Raw genomic sequence first — 23,505 nt, 5'->3', positions numbered from 1 at the left:
AAAAAAGATATACCATTTGTCTTTGATGATGATTGTGTAGAAGCATTTCAAATACTTAAGAAAGCATTGATCTCTGCACCTATTGTTCAGCCACCTGATTGAATTTACCCTTTGAAATTATGTGTGATGCTAGTGATTATGCTGTAGGTGCTGTTCTAGGGCAAAGAGTTGATAAGAAATTAAATGTTATTCAATATGCTAGTAAAACTCTAGACAATGCTCAAAGAAATTATGCTACTACTGAAAAAGAATTCTTAGCAGTTGTATTTTCTTGTGATAAGTTCAGACCTTATATTGTTGATTCTAAAGTAACTATTCACACGGATCATGCTGCTATTAAATATCTTATGGAAAAAAAGATGCTAAACCTAGACTTATTAGATGGGTTCTCTTGCTACAAGAATTTGATTTGCATATTGTTGATAGAAAGGGAGGTGAGAACCCCGTTGCAGACAACTTGTCTAGGTTAGAAAATGTTCTTGATGACCCACTACCTATTGATGATAGCTTTCCTGATGAGCAATTAAATGTCATAAATGCTTCTCGTACTGCTCCATGGTATGCTGATTATGCTAATTACATCATTGCTAAATTTATACCACCTAGTTTCACATACCAGCAAAAGAAAAGGTTTTTCTATGATTTGAGGCATTACTTCTGGGATGACCCACATCTTTATAAAGGAGTAGATGGTGTTATTAGACGTTGTGTACCTGAGCATGAACAGGAACAGATCCTACACAAGTGTCACTCTGAAGCTTATGGAGGACACCACGCTGGAGATAGAACTACACATAAGGTATTGCAATCCGGTTTTTATTGGCCTACTCTCTTCAAGGATGCCCGTAAGTTTGTTTTATCTTGTGATGAATGTCAAAGAATTGGTAATATTAGCAGACGGCAAGAAATGCCTATGAACTATTCACTTGTTATTGAACCATTTGATGTTTGGGGCTTTGATTATATGGGACCTTTTCCTGCCTCTAATGGATATACACATATTTTAGTTGTTGTTGATTACGTTACTAAGTGGGTAGAAGCTATTCCAACTAGTAGTGCTGATCATAACACATCTATTAAAATGCTTAAAGAAGTTATTTTTCCGAGGTTTGGAGTCCCTAGATATTTAATGACTGATGGTGGTTCACATTTTATTCATGGTGCTTTCCAAAAAATGCTTGCTAAGTATGACGTTAATCATAGAATTGCATCTCCTTATCACCCGCAGTCTAGTGGTCAAGTGGAATTGAGCAACAGAGAGCTCAAATTAATTTTGCAAAAGACTGTTAATAGATCTAGAAAGAATTGGTCCAAGAAACTTGATGATGCATTATGGGCCTATAGAACTGCATATAAAAACCCTATGGGTATGTCTCCGTATAAAATGGTTTATGGAAAAGCATGTCGCTTACCTCTCGAACTAGAACATAAGGCTTATTGGGCTATTAAAGAGCTCAATTATGATTTCAAACTTGTCGGTGAGAAGAGGTTATTTAACATTAGCTCACTTGATGAATGGAGAACCCAAGCTTATGAAAATGCCAAATTGTTTAAAGAAAAAGTTAAAAGATGGCATGACAAAAGAATACAAAAGCGTGAGTTTAATGTAGGTGATTATGTATAGCTATACAACTCTCGTTTAAGATTTTTTGCAGGAAAATTTCTCTCTAAATGGGAAGGCCCTTACGTTATCGAGGAGGTCTATCGTTCCGGTGCTATAAAAATCAACAACTTCGAAGGCACAAATCCAAAGGTGGTAAACGGTCAAAGAATCAAACATTATATCTCAGGTAATCCTATAAATGTTGAACCAAATGTATTTATTTTGATTAGGATCCTATTCTACGGTTACGACTACAATAATAATTATTTACTTTGCAAGGACGTAAGTGTGTCAGACTGCTAAATTGTTTTATTATTCCTACAATATAAACTAGGGGATATAGGGGGTAACACTGTCCCTATAAATTCCTTTTTCCTTTTCTTTTTTGTCCAGAATTGAACAAAAAAGAAATTATGGAAGATGTTTAACCAATGTTATTGAAACCGTAACCCCGGAGGAATACATAAGAGACACTTTCCGGAACGTTTCAGACTCCGAAAAGGAATAGGTATGTGGTACGGTAAGTAGACCGACTCCAAAACAGTTTTTATGGCAATATTTCTCTGTTCTGGAATATTTAGAAAAATAGAAAAATAAGAAGCAGTCCGGGAAGGACACGAGGCCTCCACGAGGGTGGAGGGCGCGCCCTACCCTACTGGGCGCGCCCCCCTACCTCATGGGCACCTCGTGTGCTCTCCAGACTCCGTTTTCTTGCACGTTACGTATTTTGGTCGGTAAAAATTCATTATATATTCTCCCGAAGGTTTTGACTCCTATATCACGCAAATATCCTCTGTTCTTGTTTCGAGCTGTTGCTGTTGCCGATTAGAGCAAAATGTCTTCTCAGGAGTCAGTCGGGGAGAGCCGGGTGTCTCACCCGGCATCGAGACCAAGGACAAACAGCGATGCTGACCACTTTGGGCCAGCAACGGAGGAAGAGATGGAGGCTGATTTAATGAGGATAGATGCCATGGATGATCAAGAAGTCACTTCTCGCTTCCAAGCTGGGTTCACGATTGGGGAACTACATAGCTCAGCCATTCCAAACTCGGTTATCCCTTCCAATGTTAGATTTCTTTCTTATGAAAATATGAAGAAGAGTGTCACTTGTTCTCCCGCAGCTATGCAACACCCTTGGGTGCAAGGAGCTTTAGCCGTTACAGGAAAGCTTCATAAGGAGATAATGGATCTCAAGCGGCAACTCAATAAGCTCGAGGAAGAGAATCGTATCCTGAGGGGCATTATCGCCAAGAATATCACATCACCATCCCCGAAGAAGGAGACATAATCACATGGTTATGGGCACTCCCCTTTGCAACTGCCAAGCTTGGGGGAGGTGCCCTGGTATCGTATCACAACCACATCTCCTATCTTTATCGTTTTTCTAGCTCGATCCTATTAGTAGTATTTTGATCCAATAGAATAAAAGCTTTGGCATGATCTAGTTTTGAGTTTTGCTTTATGATCTCTCTATGTAATCGAGTCCGTGAGCTTATAATAAAGATTAGTGTTGAGTCAAGAGCTTGATTATCTTGCTATGATCTTGAGTGAATAAAAGAAAAGAGAAAAGAATAAAAAGAATTAAAGAGATCATATTGATCTTATGGAGAGTAATGACTTCACATATAAAGAGTATGATGAATAAAAGTTGTTGAGAGTTGACAAACATAGTTTTTGGTCATCGTTGCAATTAATAGGAAGTAATAAAGAAAGAGAGGTTTTCACATATAAATATACTATCTTGGACATCTTTTATGATTGTGAGCACTCATTAAAATATGACATGCTAAAAAGTTGATGTTGGACAAGAAAGTCAACGTAATGGGTTATGTTTTCTTATATCCGAAATAAGTATATTGTCATGGATCATCCAACATGTTGAGCTTGCCTTTCCCCCTCATGCTAGCCAAATTCTCTGCACCAAGTAGAGATACTACTTGTGCTTCCGAATATCCTTAAACCCAGTTTTGCCATAAGTGTCCACCATACCTACCTATGGATTGAGTAAGATCCTTCAAGTAAGTTGTCATTGTTGCATACAATAAAAATTGCTCTCTAAATATGTATGATTTATTAGTGTGGAGAAAATAAGCTTTATACGATCTTGTGATGTGGAAGCAATAAAAGCGATAGACTGCATAATAAAGGTCCACATCACAAGTGGCAATATAACGTTCTTTTGCATTAAGATTTCGTGCATCCAACCATAAAAGTGCATGACAACCTCTGCTTCCCTCTATGAAGGGCCTATCTTTTATTATTATCTTATACCTTATGCAAGAGTCATGGTGATCTTCACCTTTTCCTTTTTACATTTTATCCTTTGGAAAGCACATTGTGTTGGAAAAATCCTGATATATATATATATATATATATATATATATATATATATATATATATATATATATATATATATATATATATATATATATATATATATATATATATATATCCAATTGGATGTAAGTTATCATAAACTATTATTGTTGACATTACCCTCGAGGTAAAAGGTTGGGAGGCAACACTATAAGCCCCTATCTTTCTCTGTGTCCGATTAAAACTCCATACCCATAAGTATTGCGTGAGTGTTAGCAATTGTGAAAGACTAAATGATAGTTGAGTATGTGGACTTGCTGAAAAGCTCTTATATTGACTCTTTCTGATGTTATGATAAATTGCAATTGCTTCAATGACCAGGATTATAGTTTGTTAGTTTTCAATGAAGTTTCGGATTCATACTTGAAATTGTGAATAGATTGTTACTTTAGCATAAGAAATCATATATATATAGGACGACGGTTTGGGACACCTAGGTGCCCAGGCACCTTGCCTATCCGTCGTTGGATCGTGTTCAGCGACTGATTTGGCAACAAATGTAAATGCCTTAATTACTAGTTAATTTGGCAGGCTTTAATTCTTTAACCATCCCATGCATGCATGTCACCTCATAGAAAAGGAAGGAGATTAAAATACCATACTAAATAAAAATTAGCACTTATTGTTTCGTTGAATAAGTCACTAGGTATGTAAATACTCGTGTATTTTACATAATTTCAGTAGTAGGCATAGACATACACACCACATAATTGGGTATATACATACTCGTACATATACTTTTTTGCATGGTAACCACATACATACATAATTTCGTTACTTGGTATATGCATACCCACATATGTCAATAAATTTTTAGTAGGTATATGCATACCCACGTATGTATATAATTTTGTTAGTAGGTATATGCATACCCGCGTATGTATATAATTTCGTTACTAGCTAGAACATAGAATAATTTATTATATACATACCCGCGTATTAGATACTCATATTGAATTGTTAGGAAACAAAAAAAACATAGTAGTTCAGAAAATAATTTATTGGGTATATAATACCCGCTTATGTGCATAATTTCGTTAGTAAGTATTTGATACCCGTATTAGATAGTTAGGAGACAAAAATACGTGTATTAGATACCCATAGTAGGTCAGAAAAAATAAACAATAATATGATTTATTGTATGGCAAGTTTTGCATGCCTGATATTTAAAAATGGAAACAAAATGTAAGAATGCCTTGCATGAAGAATAGTTAGGAAAGAAATCAAACAATCATTGTGCAGCGATACCTACCTAAAACAAGCTAGGTGCCCGAGCACCTAGGTGTCCCAGATAATTATATATATATATATATATATATATATATATATATATATATATATATATATATATATATATATATATATATGAGACAAATGTTTCCTACAAGCAGTGGTAGTTACCACCACTTGCGTTTTGTATGTTGTATGTAGTATCTGTCGAAACCGAGAGTATGTACGTGTAGTATGTAGTATATAACAATGATTAGGTACTATATATATAAATTTTTAGGTAGTATGTACCATTTTTTAGTATGCTTTTTTTTACGTATAAATATGTACGTATTTCATAAATATAAAAAAAACTATGGGCTCATATGCAATTTTTTCACGTAACTTGCTTTGAAATATCTTAGATATAGTATATGAACATATTTAAAATAATAAAATAGTATATATAGTACCACTTGGTAGTATATGAGATATGTGGGGTAATTACCACCGGGTGGTAGGATGGATTTTCCCTATATATATATATATATATATATATGTGTGTGTGTTGCTGTTATAAGAATGATCATGATGCCCTCATGTCCGTATTTTATTTTATCGACATCTCTATCTCTAAACATGTGGACATATTTTTCGTTATCGGCTTCCGCTTGAGGACAAGCGAGGTCTAAGCTTGGGGGAGTTGATACGTCCATTTTGCATCATGCTTTTATATTGATATTTATTACATTATGAGTTGTTATTACACGTTATGTCACAATACTTATGCCTATTCTCTCTTATATTACAAGGTTTACATGAAGAGGGAGAATGCCGGCAGCTGGAATCCTGGGCTGGAAAACGAGCAAATATTAGAGACCTATTCTGCACAACTCCAAAAGTCCTGAAACTGACGGAGGCACTTTTTGGAATTAATAAAAAATACTGGCGAAAGAATCAACTAGAGGGGGCCCACACCCTGGCCACGAGGGTGGGGGGCGCGTCCCCCTGTCTCGTGGGTCCCTGGCAGGCCTCCAGTGCCCATCTTCTGCTATATGAAGTCTTTCGCCCTGGAAAAAATCAGAAGGAAGGTTTCGGGACGAAACACCGCCGTCTCGAGGCGGAACCTGGCGAAACCAATCTAGGGCTCCGGCGGAGCTGTTCTGCCGGGGAAACATCCCTCCGGGAGGGGGAAATCGTCACCATCGTCATCACCATTGATCCTCTCATCGGGAGGGGGTCAATCTCTTTCAACATCTTCACCAGCACCATCTCCTCTCAAACCCTAGTTCATCTCTTGTATCCAATCTTTGTCTCAAAACCTCAGATTGGTACCTGTGGGTTGCTAGTAGTGTTGATTACTCCTTGTAGTTGATGCTAGTTGGTTTATTTGGTGGAAGATCATATGTTCAGATCCTTCATGCATATTAATACTCCTCTGGTTATGAACATGAATATGATTTGTGAGTAGTTACGTTTGTTTCTGAGGACATGGGAGAAGTCTTGCTATAAGTAGTCATGTGAATTTGGTATTCGTTCGATATTTTGATGAGATGTATGTTGTCTCTCCTCTAGGGTGTTATGTGAACGTCGACTACATGACACTTCACCATTATTTGGGCCTAGAGGAAGGCATTGGAAAGTAATAAGTAGATGATGGGTTGCTAGAGCGATAGAAGCTTAAACCCTAGTTTATGCGTTTCTTCGTAAGGGGCTGATTTGGATCGACATGTTTCATGCTATGGTTAGCTTTACCTTAATACTTCTTTTGTAGTTGCGGATGCTTGCAATAGGGGTTAATCGTAAGTGGGATGCTTGTCCAAGGAAGGGCAGCACCCAAGCACCGGTCCACCCACATATCAAATTATCAAAGTAACGAACGCGAATCATATGAGCATGATGAAAACTAGCTTGATGATAATTCCCATGTGTCCTCGGGAGCATTTTCCTTTATATAAGAGTTGTCCAGGCTTGTCCTTTGCTACAAAAAGGATTGGGCCACCTTGCTGCACCTTGTTTACTTTTATTACTTGTTACCCGTTACAAATTACCTTATCACAAAACTATGTGTTACCGATAATTTCAGTGCTTGCAGAGAATACCTTACTGAAAACCGCTTGTTATTTCCTTCTGCTCCTTGTTGGGTTCGACACTCTTACTTATCTAAAGGACTACGATAGATCCCCTATACTTGTGGGTCATCACGTCACCGGCGCCCGACGGCCCTGCGGCTCCTCTCCCCTCCCTCTGCTCCTCCTAGTCGGCCGGTTCGTGGCCCCTAGTCGCAGCCGCTGAACCACAACGCCACGGGCGAGCGCCATGGACGTCACCGCCTTGCCCGCGCAGCCATGCCGCCCGCTGACGACCATCTCCCTCGCTACCGCCCCAAGCATCCACAGCTTGCTGCGCCGCAGCCACTCCTCCCAGGTCCCGACGGTGCACCCCCTCATCGGCGACGAGACACGTCGTACTACTTCTCTGCTCGCGTGCTTGGGCCGACAAAGAGCTTATTGCTTTTCTTATTTTGATTGAAGGGCGTCCTTGTAAAATTACAGGGACTGGTTTGCAAAGCTAGAAAAATTCATCATCAAACGTCATTTGGCTGGAGCCATTATGCCACATACGCAAAAATGGGACCCACCTGTCATAATCTCACTTAACAGGGCCAGATCCATCGACCGGTGATTTTTGCAAAACAATTACGCAAGATGTGGTGTCTTCTGAAGGGAAAATGTATCCTAGTGTTTTTCGCAAACCTAACCCTCAAAGTGGTGGTTTTATGCAATTTACTCCAAATAATGGCTCAAAACAGGTACGCCTCGTTCACTGACCGGGTGCGTCCCCGGGCGTTAAGGGGCCATATTTGCTAATTCCGGCTTTAGATGCTCTTTGAATGCACCTAGACATATAGTATGGTAGGGATTCTTATGTGTTGATCAAACGGATGCTAGTGGATGAACCTAGTCTATACCTATACCTAATATTAAAGGGAGGTGTATTTCTCCGATTTTGTGGTCATTCATCGTCGAAAAGAAAAAGAATTATCCGAGGTGGTACTAAATTTTTATGTGTCCGTCTGTTACAAAAGATAGAATGTTTTCTCCAGAATTTCATATGTGGGCCGCGCGTGTTGTGGCCCAGTGATGCCAGCCCACTTATTTTCCTGCCCACGCACCTGGGAAAACCCTATTTTGCCGCACAATGCGGCAAATAGTCAGAGCTTCGCGTGGTCGCCCAAGACTGGGCCGACCCACTTTTATTTTTTTATTTTTCTGTTCCATTATCTTTTTGTTTCCTGTTTCTATTTTTTCCTTCCAACTTTATTTTTCCCATTTTCTAAATTAAATATTTTTAAAAATATTTCACAATTTCAAATTTTATTCAAGTTTTCAAAAATTATTCATAATTCCCAAATTTATTAAAATGTTAGGTACTGTTTTAAATTTTGGAAAAAAGTTAAAATTTAAAAAATGTTACAATTTTTCAAAATTCATTTAATTTTTTCCAAATTCGATTAAATTCTTATTTTAGTGAAAAAAAAGATTCAAAATAACTTCTGCATTAGAAAACATTTTCTAAAATTGTTCTGAATGTTCAAAACATGTTTCTATTTTAATAATTATTAACAAATTCAAAAAATCGTGTTTTTGTTTTCAAATTTTTTTCGTTAATTTAAAAAAATGTTCTCATTTAGAATCTTGTTTGTATTTTTCAAAAAATCTACGGAATTTTCAAAAGATTGTTCGCATTTGAAATAAATGATCGGGAATAGAAATTTTGTTCACATTTTCAAAAATATTCGACAATCCATAGTTATTATCATTATTTTGAAAAGTTCAAAATGAATCAATAAAAAGATTTTTTTTTCCAATCTTACACTACAGTATGTTCTTAAATATTCGTGCTCGCACTGGATTAGCAGGACACGTTTGTTCAAATGGCTAGCAGCACGTGTCGGGTCTTTGAGGTCGCTAGTATGATTCTTCAACACGCCTTTTTTTGAATTTTTACTCGTGTCTTACAAACACAAGCTGTTTCGGTGCCGGCCAGTGGGCTGGCCGAGATAAACCCTGATAAAGAAGGGGCGTTCATGCCTGGTTATGCGTTGATTGTGCTAATGAAACAAGATTTGTGCGCTACAGTTAGTAATTCATCCGATTATGCCGTTGAGAGTGGTCGAAGCAACCGTGTCCTGAAGGTCGCTGGGCAGCCAGAACCCCGAGACGGAGATGGACCCGGAGGAAAAGAAAAGGCATGAGTTGGGTGGTGGCCGCCACACCAACCAACCACGCCATTATCAATATATCAGAGGACAAACATGATCCGTGAGAAGATTGCGGCTCCTCGCCGCAGAGACCGTTTTTGGCGGACACATCAATTTACTCTCCCGTTGCTTCTCACAAAAACAATTCTCTCTCCTTACAATGCACGGGCATATGTCCTAGTAAATCTAATGGCTAGAACAATTTTGAGGATGCCAAAGCACACATGTTGAGATAATTAGAAGTAGTGGGATCACTCTCTTATTTGTGTAGGATTTGTTTGTTAGGCTTCATAATTCTTCGATTAATTGTTTGTGGTTGATAATAAATTGAGATGTACATAGTGTTTCTCATAACCATTGTTCCCTGATTTTTTTTTGATCAACTACAATAGGGAAAACCTCTACTCCTTTGTCTTTTTTATTTACAATTAGTAGTGTTATAATGTACAAAATGGGGTTTTGCATCAAGCTGATGTTAGAAGTCGCTAGGTAAAAAATGGCACATTTCAATGATTATTCTTGCATTATCTATCCAGGATGACATGCCATCCTTAGACGAGATCTCGTTGTGCCACGCGGCGAGACACACAACCATCCTGCGCGCGTCCATCGCTGAGATCTCGTTGTGCCACGCTGTCGAGACCCGCTGCCGTTGATGCGGTAGATATAACACCACTCCACTTCTTGGCCCCTCCAGCTAGCACCTGCTCAAAAACGATGCCTTGGTGAGGGAGAACAACACCAAAGGCGTCGTCATCTTCCAATCCGAGAGACCCAAATCTAGGGTTTCCCCATAGCAGCCCGAGCAAGGTGAGACGGACTACAACAATGATGCAAAAGATGCCGCCATCGTTCACCATGACCAAAGTCGGTGCGATTTTCACCGGCAGTCTCCCCACTCTGATCCCGCAGCTGACTAAATCCGCGCGGAGCCGTGCCGTAAAGACGTACCCTAGTGTGGCCGGAAGACCGAACCAAGATCCGCCCAGCTGCCGACGCGCCGCATCTGAAACCGTGCCGCCCGCAACCTGGTAACCGTGGCCGGCCTGAAGACCCAACCAAGTCGCCGCCAACAAGGAGCCATACAAAAGGACAACAAAACCAGGGTTCTTCATTTGCAGTACATTAGCGCAGCTCTGGAGCAATGTCCATAAATAAATGCCTAAACAAATGCTATTACATCTCTAATAAGCATCTAATTTACATACTCCCTCCTTCCGGTCTAATGCGATTTTCGAGGCTAACTTTGACCAAATGTTAGAGTAATAATATATGACATGCAACTTACACGAAGTATACGGTCAAATTCATATGTGAAAGGATTTTTCAATAATATAATTTTCACATTATACATCTGATGTACTATTAATCTTGTCAATAGTCAAAGTTGGTTTTGAAAAACGCATTTGGCCCTATATAAATGAAAGGAGGGAGTAGTATTCTTGTTGCATCTCTACTTATTTGAAACGGCAGTCCACTGAACCATAGATCTCTGTTGGTAATAACACACAAAAGAAAGACTTTATACTAGCTATTATCGTCAGCGACCCATGTGGAGAGAGCGTAGAGCACCCTGCCCTTCCACCCCTGCAGCAGCCACTGGTGATCCACGTCGATGAGGAAGTCCTTGTGGTAGTGCTCCCTCACCTTCTCCCTCACCATCCCAACCACCTCCGGGTCCAGCGGCAGCTGCCGGAGCCCCGCCCGGCGGTTCCGCGCCTGCCACTGCCGGTACGTCTCCGGGCGCTCCACCCGGTCCGCGCCCTCGCAGGCGATCACGTTCAGCGCGCCCGGCCCGATGAGGTCCTGCTCGATCAGCAGCCGCACGTCGTTGTCCCGCGGGATGGTCGCGTCCAGCATGTCGAAGTGCGCCGAGTAGAAGAACATGGCCTCCCTGAACCGCGTCACGAAGAAGGGCGCGCCGTAGCCGCCGTTCGCCACGCACTCCACGAACACGTCGGGCCTCATGTCGCGGATGTTCCGCAGCACCACGTCCCTCGGGCTGGAGCTGCTCGTGGTCACCGCGACGCTGTCGTCCATCAGGTTCCGGAGGCCGCACTGGCAGTGCACGACGAGCACCTCCTCCGGGTCGATGCGCAGGTCCTCGGCGCGCACGGTGTCCCACTTGGCCGCGACGCCGTGGAACTTGAACGGCACGCCCAGCTCGCGGGCGCAGCTGCTGAGCCGGCGGCCTGTCTCCTCGACCTGGCGCGCCGGGCGGAACCCGGGCTGCGGGAGGTCGATGCCCGTGATCCTCACCTCCGGGGGCCCGCCGTCCCTCTGCGCCAGCCACCGCATCAGCCCCGGCCACTGGAGCCCGTACTGCACCCCGAAGTCCACGATGTGCAGCCGCGGCTTCCCGGTCACGGCGTTCAGGATGGTCTTGTTGGCGAACCCGAAGTTGGCCTTCTTGAAGCAGCACGCCGCCATGAACAGCTTGTAGGCCTTGAGGAACTCCACCACCGAGGTGCGCTTGGCCACCAGCGACTGGTAGACCTGGCTCCCCGTGCCCGCCAGCCGCGCCTCCAGCCCCTCGGCGAAGCAGTGCGCCAGCCTCTGCGTGGCGTCTCCCGTCGGCCCGGAGTGCTGCTTGATCTGCCTCAGCAGCTCCGTCGCGCCCCGGCGGTCGCCTGCGGCCACGGCCTGAGCGCAGTGGATGAGCATGGTGCGCAGGTCGACCGCCTCACTCTTCTTCCCGCGCGCCGCCTTCCCGTTTTTCTTCTTGGCCTCGCTGTCCATGGCGAGGCGCAGCTCCTCTATCCCCTGCATGCACGTCTCGTACCCCTCCAGCATTATTTCGTCGAACATCTCGCGCGCGCCGGTCTCCTCGTTGTCCGGCATCATCAGCTTGCTGCTCCTGGCGGTCTCCGCCTCCAGGTCGTCCTCGTCGTACCTGTACTTGCGGCCCCGGCCATTGCCGGACGTCGGTGTCCCATTCGCCACCTCGTCCTTCTTCACCGTGAAGCCGCGCTCCTTGCCGGGGATGGCCTCGAGGAGGGTGTTGTTGGTCGGCAGGAACTTGTTGGCCTCCTCCATGCCCTTGAGGAAGGCCGAGTTGAGCATGTCCATGTCGCCGCCGTTGCTGAAGAAGGCCGAGAGCAGCCCGCCCTGGCCACCGTCGCCAGCGGAAAACATCGCCGGCTTCCGCTCGGCCCCCTTCTCCTCCGCCGGGCCATTTAAGACCGCCGAACTCTGGGTGCCCGGGCTACCGCCGTTCTGGCCGGAGAACGCGCCGGCCCAGTCGGCCGCGCCCTTGAATTGCGCCGGACTCTGCTGGAACCCCGCAGCCGGTGCGTCAGCAAGGAACGAGTCCCTGGCATCCTCGTCGGCGGGGGAGTCGGGGACGAGGCCGCCGAACAGCATGTCGTCGAGGTAGGGCGGGGAGCGGAGGAGCTGGGAGAGCTCGAGCGGGTCGTAGGGCCAGCTCGAGTTGTTGGTCTCCTCGGAGGAGGACGTGGCGGCGTTGCCGTCGGAGGAGGTGGTGCCGTTCGGCGAGCCGGAGGAGGTGGTGGTGGTGTCGGATATGATCTGCTCATAGGGGCGCTGGGCGTCGAGGATGGCGGGCTGGTCGGGGTACTGGTAGAAGAACTTGTCGTCGATATCCTCCTCCATGAGCATGCGCGAGATGAAGTCGAGGTCGACGTCGGCGGCGGGGGGCGGGGTGGGCGGCAGGTCGAGGAAGAGGGACGGCGAGAGCGGCGAGAACTCCTCGTCCATGGCTGGCAACCTCTGGCTTAGGCGAGGCGTGCTAAGTGCTAAGTGCGACGAGTATGGAGCTATGGATTGACTGGTCTGGATGGAGACATGGGTGGAGTTACTGGGGTTGGGGGACGGACGGACAGGGGTTGGGGGCTATAAAAATGGCGGCTCTGGGCTTGAAAGTCCAACCTGAGCGAAGGTTCGAGGAAGGAAGGGCGCGGCCCGGCACGGAGACTAGAATGCGACTCTGGCTGGCTGAGGCGACGGAGGGAGGAGACGACATGCGATCCGGCGCAGACGATGGCCTCCAGTCCAGATCACTCTCGTCTCTCCCACGGAGTGACAAGCATGCATGGTGAGATGAACTCACGTAGAGTAATCTTTTTGGCACTCCATGCAATATCTATCCAGGAACCTAATTCGTGGTATGCTCAATGTTGGCGTTGGTTTCCACGAAAGTGCAGTGAGCTTCAGAGTTGAGACAGACAAATTCGGTCGTTATTGGGCGTCCCGGAGCCGTCCGATCCGACCAAACCACAAAAGCGGAGGGCAGTACAGAACGGGTCAAATGTTGCCATTGTAACCTAGGACCGCTTATTTCTTCGAGTGAACCACCATCGTCCTCATCGTAGACTCGGATGTGATGTACTAGTTCTTTAATGGCGACACAGAGAAAAGTTCTGCGAGGAAAAGCTATCTGGTTTTGTATGCAACCAATTGCGTCCACATCAGATGATGCACTGGCCCACTGACCAGCCGGAGTGATCGATCTGGCTAGCCAACTTGTCTGCGGGTGCTTGGAGAGCAATCCTGTGGAGTCTGGATCAAGCCAGATTCCACTTCCTTGTTGGTCCTTGCAGAACAAGACAGATAATTTGTAATTAAGCAAGGTGATTGTTTGACTTGTAATTACCGCACGTGCTTGACCTCTTCTGTAACTTGATGCTTCTCTTCTCTTCTAGGGAGTATTTGTCCGTGGTCTGGGTGTGGCCAATCAAACGGTGCCATGACCTTACACAAGCTATAGCCTATGACATCGATCTACTGCCATTTCATCCAAGGAATATCGATCGACCGTGAGCGTTGCTTTCACCTTTCCCTCTCTCTTCTCTCAGATTCCTTTTCTCGGTTTTGTTGAAGCACACAAAATACCTTATCCGGTCAAAGTCCACGGGCAGCAAGGACTATGAACAACAAGGTTCGTCATGAGACTTGGGACATGGGAATTGATAGCTCCTTCGTAGTCGTACGTGATCTCCTCGGCCGAAATAATCGAAGGGACAAACAATGTTTGCAATCTACTCTCTCCATTTCCAAATATAAGTCCTTTTACATATTGCAATATAGACTACATACAGAACAAAAAAGTGAATCTAGACTCTAAAATACGTCTATATTCATTTATATGTAGTCCATATTAATATCTCTAAAAAAACTTATATTTTGGAACGGGGTAATTGAAAAAAACTACCAATTTTGGGGTCACCGTCCCACAGAACTACCATGTCTAAATTTTGACCGAAAACTACCATTTTTTAATTTGTCCTTAAAAACTACCACTTTTGGTTGATGGACATTTTACTGGGTTTAAACAAAAGACTGACAGGTGTGGCCCACATTTCAAGGCCACATGGCGCGGATGCCTAACAGCTGGCACCTGATGGCCGTTAGCTCGTTGGCTCGTCATGATCTAGTCGGACCAGGTCCAACCGTCCGGTCGCCTAACTCTTCTCCTCCATCACTTTCTCTCCTGAGCTCACTAGTCTGCTCTCACTTTGGCGAAGGGGACGCGCCGCCACCATGCCGTCATGGCCTAACAACAACGAGAGCTTCGATGGTAACGAGTACATGAGCGAGTTTAGCAGCATACAAATGGAGTATTTTGTAAGTCAACTCACTCTCTCCTATCCTCTCCTCTGCTAGGGTTAGGGTTAGGGTTTGAAGGTACTTTGGATTTTCTCCATTTAAGTTCATATCTTTTAGCTGATGTGGTTGATATATCTGGTTTTGCTGCTGGAGCAAACCCCTCACACTGTGATAGACCCAAGTTTTTGTGGGCTTGTGGCTAAATCTGAGGCAAAGTGCATCCTGCACAGGCAGAGGGCAGACAAGTTTGTGGCTTTTGAAGGCACTGACACAGGCAGGAGATTAATAGGATGTGCTACTAAGGTAAGTAGATTTAGTGTTTCTGATTTGTTTGATTACATCAAAAAGTGCAGACCAATGTACTTGTGTTGTTGTTTAATGAACTGAACAGTGGACTAAATAGCTTGTTTGGTGTTGAATTCAAAAAAATCATGAATTTTAAAATGTCCTAAATGTTTAAAAACAGTGCATGAATTACAAAAGAGTTTATTGATTCATAAAGTGTTTGCTGATTCAAAAAATGTTTATGAATTTTAGAAAACTCCACAAATTTTGAAAAAAAATGTTCGTGTATTCTAGAATTGTTCGCCGATTCAAAATAAAAAACTTAAAAAATGTTCACAATTTTATAAAAAATGTTTGCAAATAGAAAAAATGTTCATGATTCTTCATAATGTGCCCAAATTTGTAAAAATGTTTACGAATGATCGATGATATGTAGTTAAATAGTAATGCTTCTGATTCTTTGTGACTATATACCGCGTGAATTTTGAAGAATTTATTGGGGTGTAGATCGGAATATTATAGTGATACGCAATGCTGGTACCACCATGTTTTTTTCCTCACTCTGTGTAGCCACACTCGTTTGTCCATTTCTACTTATTATTTATGTTAAATAGTATCCGTTGGTTGTAGAAGCATTGGCGTTCAGGGATTGCAAAATCCATAATATCAAGAAGCGGTAGGAACCTGGCTAACTTCGATGCGGATAACGCGTTGTAGAAGAAAGTGCATCAACCACGCAAATAGAAAAAATGTTCATGATTCTTAATAATGTGCCCAAATTTGTAAAAATGTTTACGAATGATCGATGATATGTAGTTAAGTAGTAATGCTTCTGATTCTTTGTGACTATATACCGCGTGAATTTTGAAGAATTTATTGGGGTGTAGATCGGAATATTATAGTATGTTTTTTTGAAAACCATTTCTTGAAATTCAAAATAATTCTTTGAATTACCATGTTTTTTACCACCACGATATTTTTTCGAAAATGTGAACACTGCTTCAATATGTGAATAAATTTTAAAAATGAACATTTTCTTTTATTTCTAAACAAATTTTCAAAATCATGCGATCAAATGTGAACAAAATGTGGTCATAGCCATTGGAGATTATGATTTCTTTCTCCCGTTGCAACGCACGGACCCTTTTGCTAGTAATAATAAAGCACCTACCATTTCTGGTTGTACGTTGTCATCAATTTTGCAAAAAAAAGACCCTCTATTTCTGAGAATTCAACCCGCGGTCCTATTTTAAGTGAAAAAATGGTTTGTTTTTTTGTTTTTCAGAAAACCCCTTGATCTTTTAGTTAATCAACCCGTAGTCCTAAATTTAAGTGAAAAAACAATTTGCTTTTTTTGGAAAACCCCCTGATGTTTTAGTTAATCAACCCGCCGTCCATCTATTAAAATTTTTGGATAGGTTGAGGTGTTTTTTTTAAATATCCATATCTTTTAAACTCTAACTTCAATTCTGGCATGTCATATATGAAAATTGATTAGAAAAATTTATAGAAACTAAATATGATGTTATTTTACCTCTTAAATATTTTTAAAAATGTGATTCAAATGCTTTTTTAAAAATATTCATATCTTCTAAACCCTAACTCCAATTTTGACATTTTATATATGGAAATTGATTAGAAATATGTGTAGAATTTGAATATGATGTTCTTTTACCTGGTAAACATTTCTTAAATGCTATTTAGGGGACAATAATAATAAATAGCGCACAATTCATCTTTCCTTCGTACCGGTGTAGACGGGTTAGAAATCAACACCTCAGCAAAATTAGTTTGGAGAAGAAAGAAACCATTTATAACCACGCATGCACGACTCAGTAAAACCTCCAGGTTAGAAAAAGTAGATTTCTCATCTTATGCGGAGAGAAAGAGAGACACCTTAGAATTGATCACATTCAAGCGAGTTGTGATTGTGAGCACTGAGGCTAGGGCTGGAAAAAAAACTCGAAGCTCGCGAGCTAAACGAGTAGCTTGTGACTCGGCTCGAATCGACTCGAGCTCGAAGAATAACGAGTCGAGCCGAGCTTTAGTTTAAGATCGTTTATAGACCAAGTTAAACAAGTCAATCTCACGAGTACTCGTGTAACTCGTTAGGCTCGGTACAAAAGATCAGTCACTCCCAATACAAAAAAAGATCAGCCACTTAGCACCCTATGTCCCAAGCGCACAACACAAGGCCCAACCATTGAAGGCCCAGCCGCCTAGGAGACTCATGCGTTACAAGGAAATTACAATTGTTTAGTGATATATGTGTTTAATATATACATAATCATTTTTATCATATTTGAGGGTTTTATGTTTATATCTTTAACGAGCTTAACAAGCTAAACGAGCCAGCTCGTGAGTTATACGAGTCGAGCCAATCTTGGGTTTGAGCTCGTTATAGTAACGAGTCGAGTCGAGCTAGCTTGTTAACGAAATGAGCTCTAGAGAGTCGAGCTCGACTCGGCTCGAATTCCAGCCCTAACTGAGGCCGCCGTCGACAAGAATGGGAAAGAGGGTAAGCGGCAACATAGATGTGATGCACGTGGACCCATTAAGGTCTCCAGTCATGATTATTCTGTTGGGACGTGTGGTATATTTTTTCCCGTTGCAATGCATGCGCCTTTTGCTAGTTAACACAAATTTTGAAACAAACCAGCGCGATATTTGCCACGTTTGTCCCCAGGTGTTCGGGCTCACGAGCCGTCGCACCAAACAACCCCTCCATCCTCCACTCCGCTTCTCCCCATCTCTCTCCTCACACTCACCCGCTCATCATCTCACTCTGCAATATTCTCTCTACTATTCTCTCGCAGCAGGAGGCCGAATCCCGATGAGGAGGGGAGGAGGACCCCGGATCCCGGCCAAAAGGCAGGAGGCCGCTGACACGAGGGAAGAGGTCGCGACGACAGAGGTGCCACATCGCGCGCGATGGAGGGCTTGAGAGGCAGGAGGTCACCAGATGCGGGCCGACACGGCGGAGGTGGGGCTCGCCTTGCAACCGTCACCACCCCTACAGGATACCTACGCCAGCAGGACGACCTGCAATTTTTATGCCTGCAGCTCCTAAACCCAGCCGCTCGCCATGGCTGGCGCTCGGTCCCGATCCAAGCAGATGCGGTGGCACCTGTGGTCAGACACTCTTCACGTGCTCCTGCACCAGCATGCCATGGCGGGGAGGAGAAGAAGTGGTTGTGCTTAGTGCTACTTCTTGAGCTTGCGTTGGTTTTTCCCTTGAAGAGAAAAGGGTGATGCAGCAAGTAGAGATACGTATTTCTCTCAGTTGAGAACCAAGGTATCAATCCAGTAGAAGGAACACACAAGTCACCAATGATTGCACCTACACAAACAAACAAATACTTGCACCCAATGCGATAAAGGGGTTGTCAATCCCTTCACGATTACTTGGAAGGATGAGATTTGATAGTGATAGATATAAAAGATAAGTAAAAGTGTGAAATAAAATAAAAGTAAATAAATTGCAGCACGGTATTTTTGTGTTTTTTATTTTATAGATCTGAAAATAATATGATAAAAGATAGACCCATAGTTTTCACTAGAGGCTTCTCTCTTGAAAGAAAGCATACAGTCGGTAAACAAACCACTCTTGAGCAATTGATAGAAAAGCACATAGTTATGACGATATCTAAGGCAATGATCATGTATATAGGCATCACGTTCGTGACAAGTAGACCGACTCCTGCCTGCATCTACTACTATTACTCCACACATCGACCGCTATCCAGCATGCATATAATGTATTAAGTTAACAAGAACGGAGTAACGCCTTAAGCAAGATGACATAATGTAGAGGGATAGATGCAAACAATATGAATAAACCCCATCGTTTTATCCTTAATGGCAACAATACAAATACATGTCATGTCCCTTTCTGTCACCGAGAATAAGCACTGCAAGATTGAACTCATTACAAAGCACCTCTCCCATGGCAAGAAAAATCAATCTAGTTGGCCAAACCAAATCAATAGATTGAAGAGAGATACAAAGCTATTTTAATCATGCATAAAAGAGTTCAGAGAAGACTTAAATAATATTCATAGATAATCTGGTCATAAATCCATAATTCATCGGATCTCAACAAACGCACTGCAAAAGAAGATTACATCGAATAGATCTCCAAGAACATCGAGGAGAGCATTGTATTGAAGATCAAAGACAGAGAAGAAACCATCTAGCTACTTGCTATGGACCTGTAGGTCTATGGTAAACTACTCACACATCATCGGAGAGGCAGCAAGGTTGATGTAGAAGCCCTCCGTGATCGAATCCCTCTTCGGCAGAGTACCGGAAAAGGCCTCCAGATGAGATCTTGCGAAGACAGAAACTTGCGGCGGCGAAAAAATATTTTTGGTGTGCCCTCTGGTCTACGAGGAATATTCATGTATTTATAGAAGAAGAATTAGGGTTGAAAGTTCCACGGGGGTGGGGGGGCAAGCTTGGAGGGCGCGCCCCCTGAGCTTGTGGCCACATCGTGGCTCTTCTGGCCTCCTCCCAAAGCTTCCAGGGTGTCTAGTGGTCCAAGAAAAATCATCAAAAAATTCCGTTTCGTTTGGACTCCGTTTGGTATTGATTTTCTACAAAGACAAAAATAAGGAAAAAACAACAACTAATACTTGGCACTAGGTTAATAGATTAGTCCCCAAAAATGATATAAAATAGCATAATAGTGCATATAAAACATCCAAGATTGATAATATAATAGCATGAAACAATAAAGAATTATAGATACGTTGGAGACATATCACTTGGCCAGGCAGTAGTCGATGCCACGGTGACGGCAGCGTGGTGTCGCATCGGGGGAGGCCGGCCTTGTCGCCTGGCCAACTACACTGCTTAAAGTATGTAGGCATTGTTGTTGCCACTCTTCTGCAGTGCATCCCGATAGAGATTTCTACCCAAATCATGATCTCAGTGCCACCCGCGGAACAAGCAGCAGCAACATCACGTTGGGGCCGTTGATGGATGAAGAGGAGGTGCAGGGGGAAAAGGGTGCATCGTCTTCATGGAGCATTAGCCTGGTCCAGTGGGTGCTTGGCGATGGTTCAATGGTGTTGTGGCTGCCTTCGGCCCCAACAACACCATTTTTACTGCGAGCCGCCTTATTTCTCAACAGCTCAGATTTTCTGCTGTTTTTTGCTTTTTGTTGATGTATGTATGAATTGAATGGTAGACATTATTCATAGTCAGTTGGAAGAAGAATCAATTCATTTTGCCATGATACAGGGGTACTAATGTCGCTATAATATGTACTTTTCTTGCCATCGTTTGGGATTAATTTTTCCATCACGAGACTTGTGATTGGATTACTGCTATATACGACAAAATTCATGTGACTTTGATACATTTTGCCACGACTGTTCATTTTGCAAAAAAAAATCAGTAACTTGCCATGTTGTTTTCATACATTTTCCATGTTGTTTTTCGTATATTTGCCATGTTGTTTTTTCATACAATTGCCATTGCCTACATATCAAAAGTTTCTGCACTTGTCATGGCAACTAAAATCAGTGAAATTTATATATGTGTTTTTTTGCCATGGCAACTAAAATTGGTAAATTTGTATATGTGTATTTTTTTTTGCCATGGCAACTAAAATCACGTGTTGCCATGATCCATTGTGTCTTTTGCCATGTCCATCCGAAGAATGTTGCCATGGCAGTTACACATTACTTTGAAAACACGACAAGTTTGATATTTCAAATTTGTTTTGCCATGGCAAAAAGTGTTTATCCTATGAATTTTGTTTTGCCATGGCGATTACATGCATGATATCGCTACAACGTAAGATGTTTTCTCCATTTTCAAATTTTTCCATATGTCTAGAGAAACATTGTTCGCCATACATTTTTTTTGCATATGTTACCATGGTGGCAACTTTCATAGTGTCGTTGTCATATCTTTATTCGAAGTATGTTGCCATGGTTTCTTAAGATGTTTATTGCCATGGCAAAGTTATTGTTTCTAAACATGACAATTTTTGAAGTTACATCATGGAAAATTTATATTTTTTGCCATGGCAAATTATTATTTTTAAAACCACGGCAAAGTTTTTTCTGAGACCATGACATATTTATTTCTGAAAACATGGCAATTTAACCTCCCTTTTAACCATGAAAAACTGATTTTTAATGTCTATTTTTTCCTTCAACCATGCCAAAGTTATTGTTTGCACATGGCAATTATGTAAGTTAGACAATGCAAAAAAAGTGTTGCGATGGAAATTTACTTTCATAACCATGGCAAATAAATCTTCCTGACCATGGGATTTTTATTATTTTAACCATGGCAAATTCATACTTCATAAATTGGCAAATTTATTTATTTATGGGGCATGGAAATTGTAGTTTACGGAGCATGGCAAATTCATACATCATAACATGGCAAATGTAGTCGTGGAAAATTTATTTTTTATTTTACGGGGCATGGAAAATTGCAGTTTACGAGGCATGGCAAATTCGTACTTCATCACATGGCAAATGGAGTCATGGAAAATATCAAAACTTTTGTCATGTCATCAATACCAAACTTTGCCATGAAAAAAATCTTACAACTTTTGCCACGTCATAAATACAAAATTTTCCATGCTACCAAAATGAATTTTGCCATGTCAAAATCTCACTACATTCGCCATGGCATGGCAAATTAACTTAAAATGCCATTACAAAGCATGTCATTTTAGTTTAATGACACGGCAATTTTAATATACATTTTTCATGACAATTTTTTAATCAGACAAATCTTTCTGACCATGGCATTTTTATTATTTTAACCATGGCAAATTCATACTTCATTACATGGCAAATTTATTTATTTACGGGGCATGGCGGTTGTAGTTTACGGGGCATGGAAAATTCATACTTCATAACATGGCAAATGTAGTCATGGCAAAATATATCAAAACATTTGTCATGTCATCAATACCAAACTTTGCCATGGCAAAAAATCTTACAACTTTTGCCATGTCATAAATACAAAATTTGCCATGGCAAAATCTCACTATATATGTGATGGCATGGCAAATTAACTTAAAATGCCATTACAAACCATGTCATTTTAGTTTAAATGCCACAACAATTTTAATATACATTTGTCATGGCAATTTTTAATCATATTTTTGTGTTACTTTATATACATTGCAAATTTCTTTTATATAAGCATGTCAATTTTTAAATATGCATCTGCCATGGTAATTTTGTCAATTTTGTTTTGTGCAATGTTCATTCTATTCATTTGTATTTCTTCGCCATGATATTTTCCGAACATATTTTTGTTGCCATGACAATTTTTGGAAATTTTTGCAACGACACTACATCAACTAATGATAATTTTGGCCATGGCAAATTCGTGATCCACTTTAGTTTTTTACACCCATGGCATTTTTGCCTTCATTTGCATAGGATTTCATACAAGTCTTGCCATGTATAGTGGCAAATTATTCTTATGCGTCTTCATAACATAGCAAATTCATTTTTTTGTTCATACAGCAAATTCCATTATTGTCACATGGCAAATTCATTTTTTGTTCATACAGCAAATTATATTATTGTCACATGGCACATTCTTCACATTTTCCTTTTTCTATAGGTTATTTTGTTCATAGCATGGCAAATATTCATTTAAGGCCTCATGGCAAAATCCATAGCATTTTTCTTTCATGTTACCGAGGACAACGGGGACAAGAAAATGGATTAGCAGCTGACGTTTTATTTTCTCTCCAACAGATCAGCAACCATAGCAATTTTACACTAAACTTTTTTTTATGGCAAGGAGTTCCTTTTTCTTCTTCATTTCTTTTTACTGTTTTTTGTTCTTTTTTGTTTTTCCTTGTTTTTTATTCACGTCTGGGAAGAGGCCCGACAAAATTGGTTGTTGGGCCTTTTTGGATCGCTGGGGTCGTTCGTGCTGTAGGGGTTCTTCCACCGAACGATTTTGTTCGGTCGAACGTCCCTCTCCTGGCGAACGAGTCGTTCGGTCTGGGAAACCCCAGAACGGACGTGTGGTGAATATCGGTGTCCTAAAACTAAACCTTTTGGTGGCTTGTACAACCACAGGATTCTGGACACTTTCTCTAGCCTTGTTGAACTTCTAGTTATCATGATGTTAGCGTTAGGCAACGTTTTAAAACCTGGGATCCCATTACTTTTGTGTTGTTCCATTGCCGTGCTTGATAGTGGAACCCGGT

At 42.0% G+C, this 23,505-nt stretch overlaps 1 protein-coding gene across 1 annotated transcript; it reads right to left on the bottom strand.

Annotated features, from left to right (window-relative positions):
- Nucleotides 1–10,891: 10,891 nt before the first annotated feature.
- On the bottom strand, nucleotides 10,892–13,261 carry LOC109746777 (scarecrow-like protein 34). Its single transcript, XM_020305883.4, has one exon. It carries the CDS (start codon nucleotides 13,167–13,169, stop codon nucleotides 10,980–10,982), a length of 2,190 nt encoding a protein of 729 aa, XP_020161472.1. The 5' UTR covers nucleotides 13,170–13,261; the 3' UTR covers nucleotides 10,892–10,979.
- Nucleotides 13,262–23,505: the final 10,244 nt, after the last annotated feature.

This window comes from Aegilops tauschii, chromosome 7 (genome assembly GCF_002575655.3).
Source record: "Aegilops tauschii subsp. strangulata cultivar AL8/78 chromosome 7, Aet v6.0, whole genome shotgun sequence".
NCBI lineage: Eukaryota > Viridiplantae > Streptophyta > Magnoliopsida > Poales > Poaceae > Aegilops > Aegilops tauschii.
Note: the sequence above shows the minus strand (reverse complement) of the source record. Positions and strands in the feature narration are given on the sequence as shown.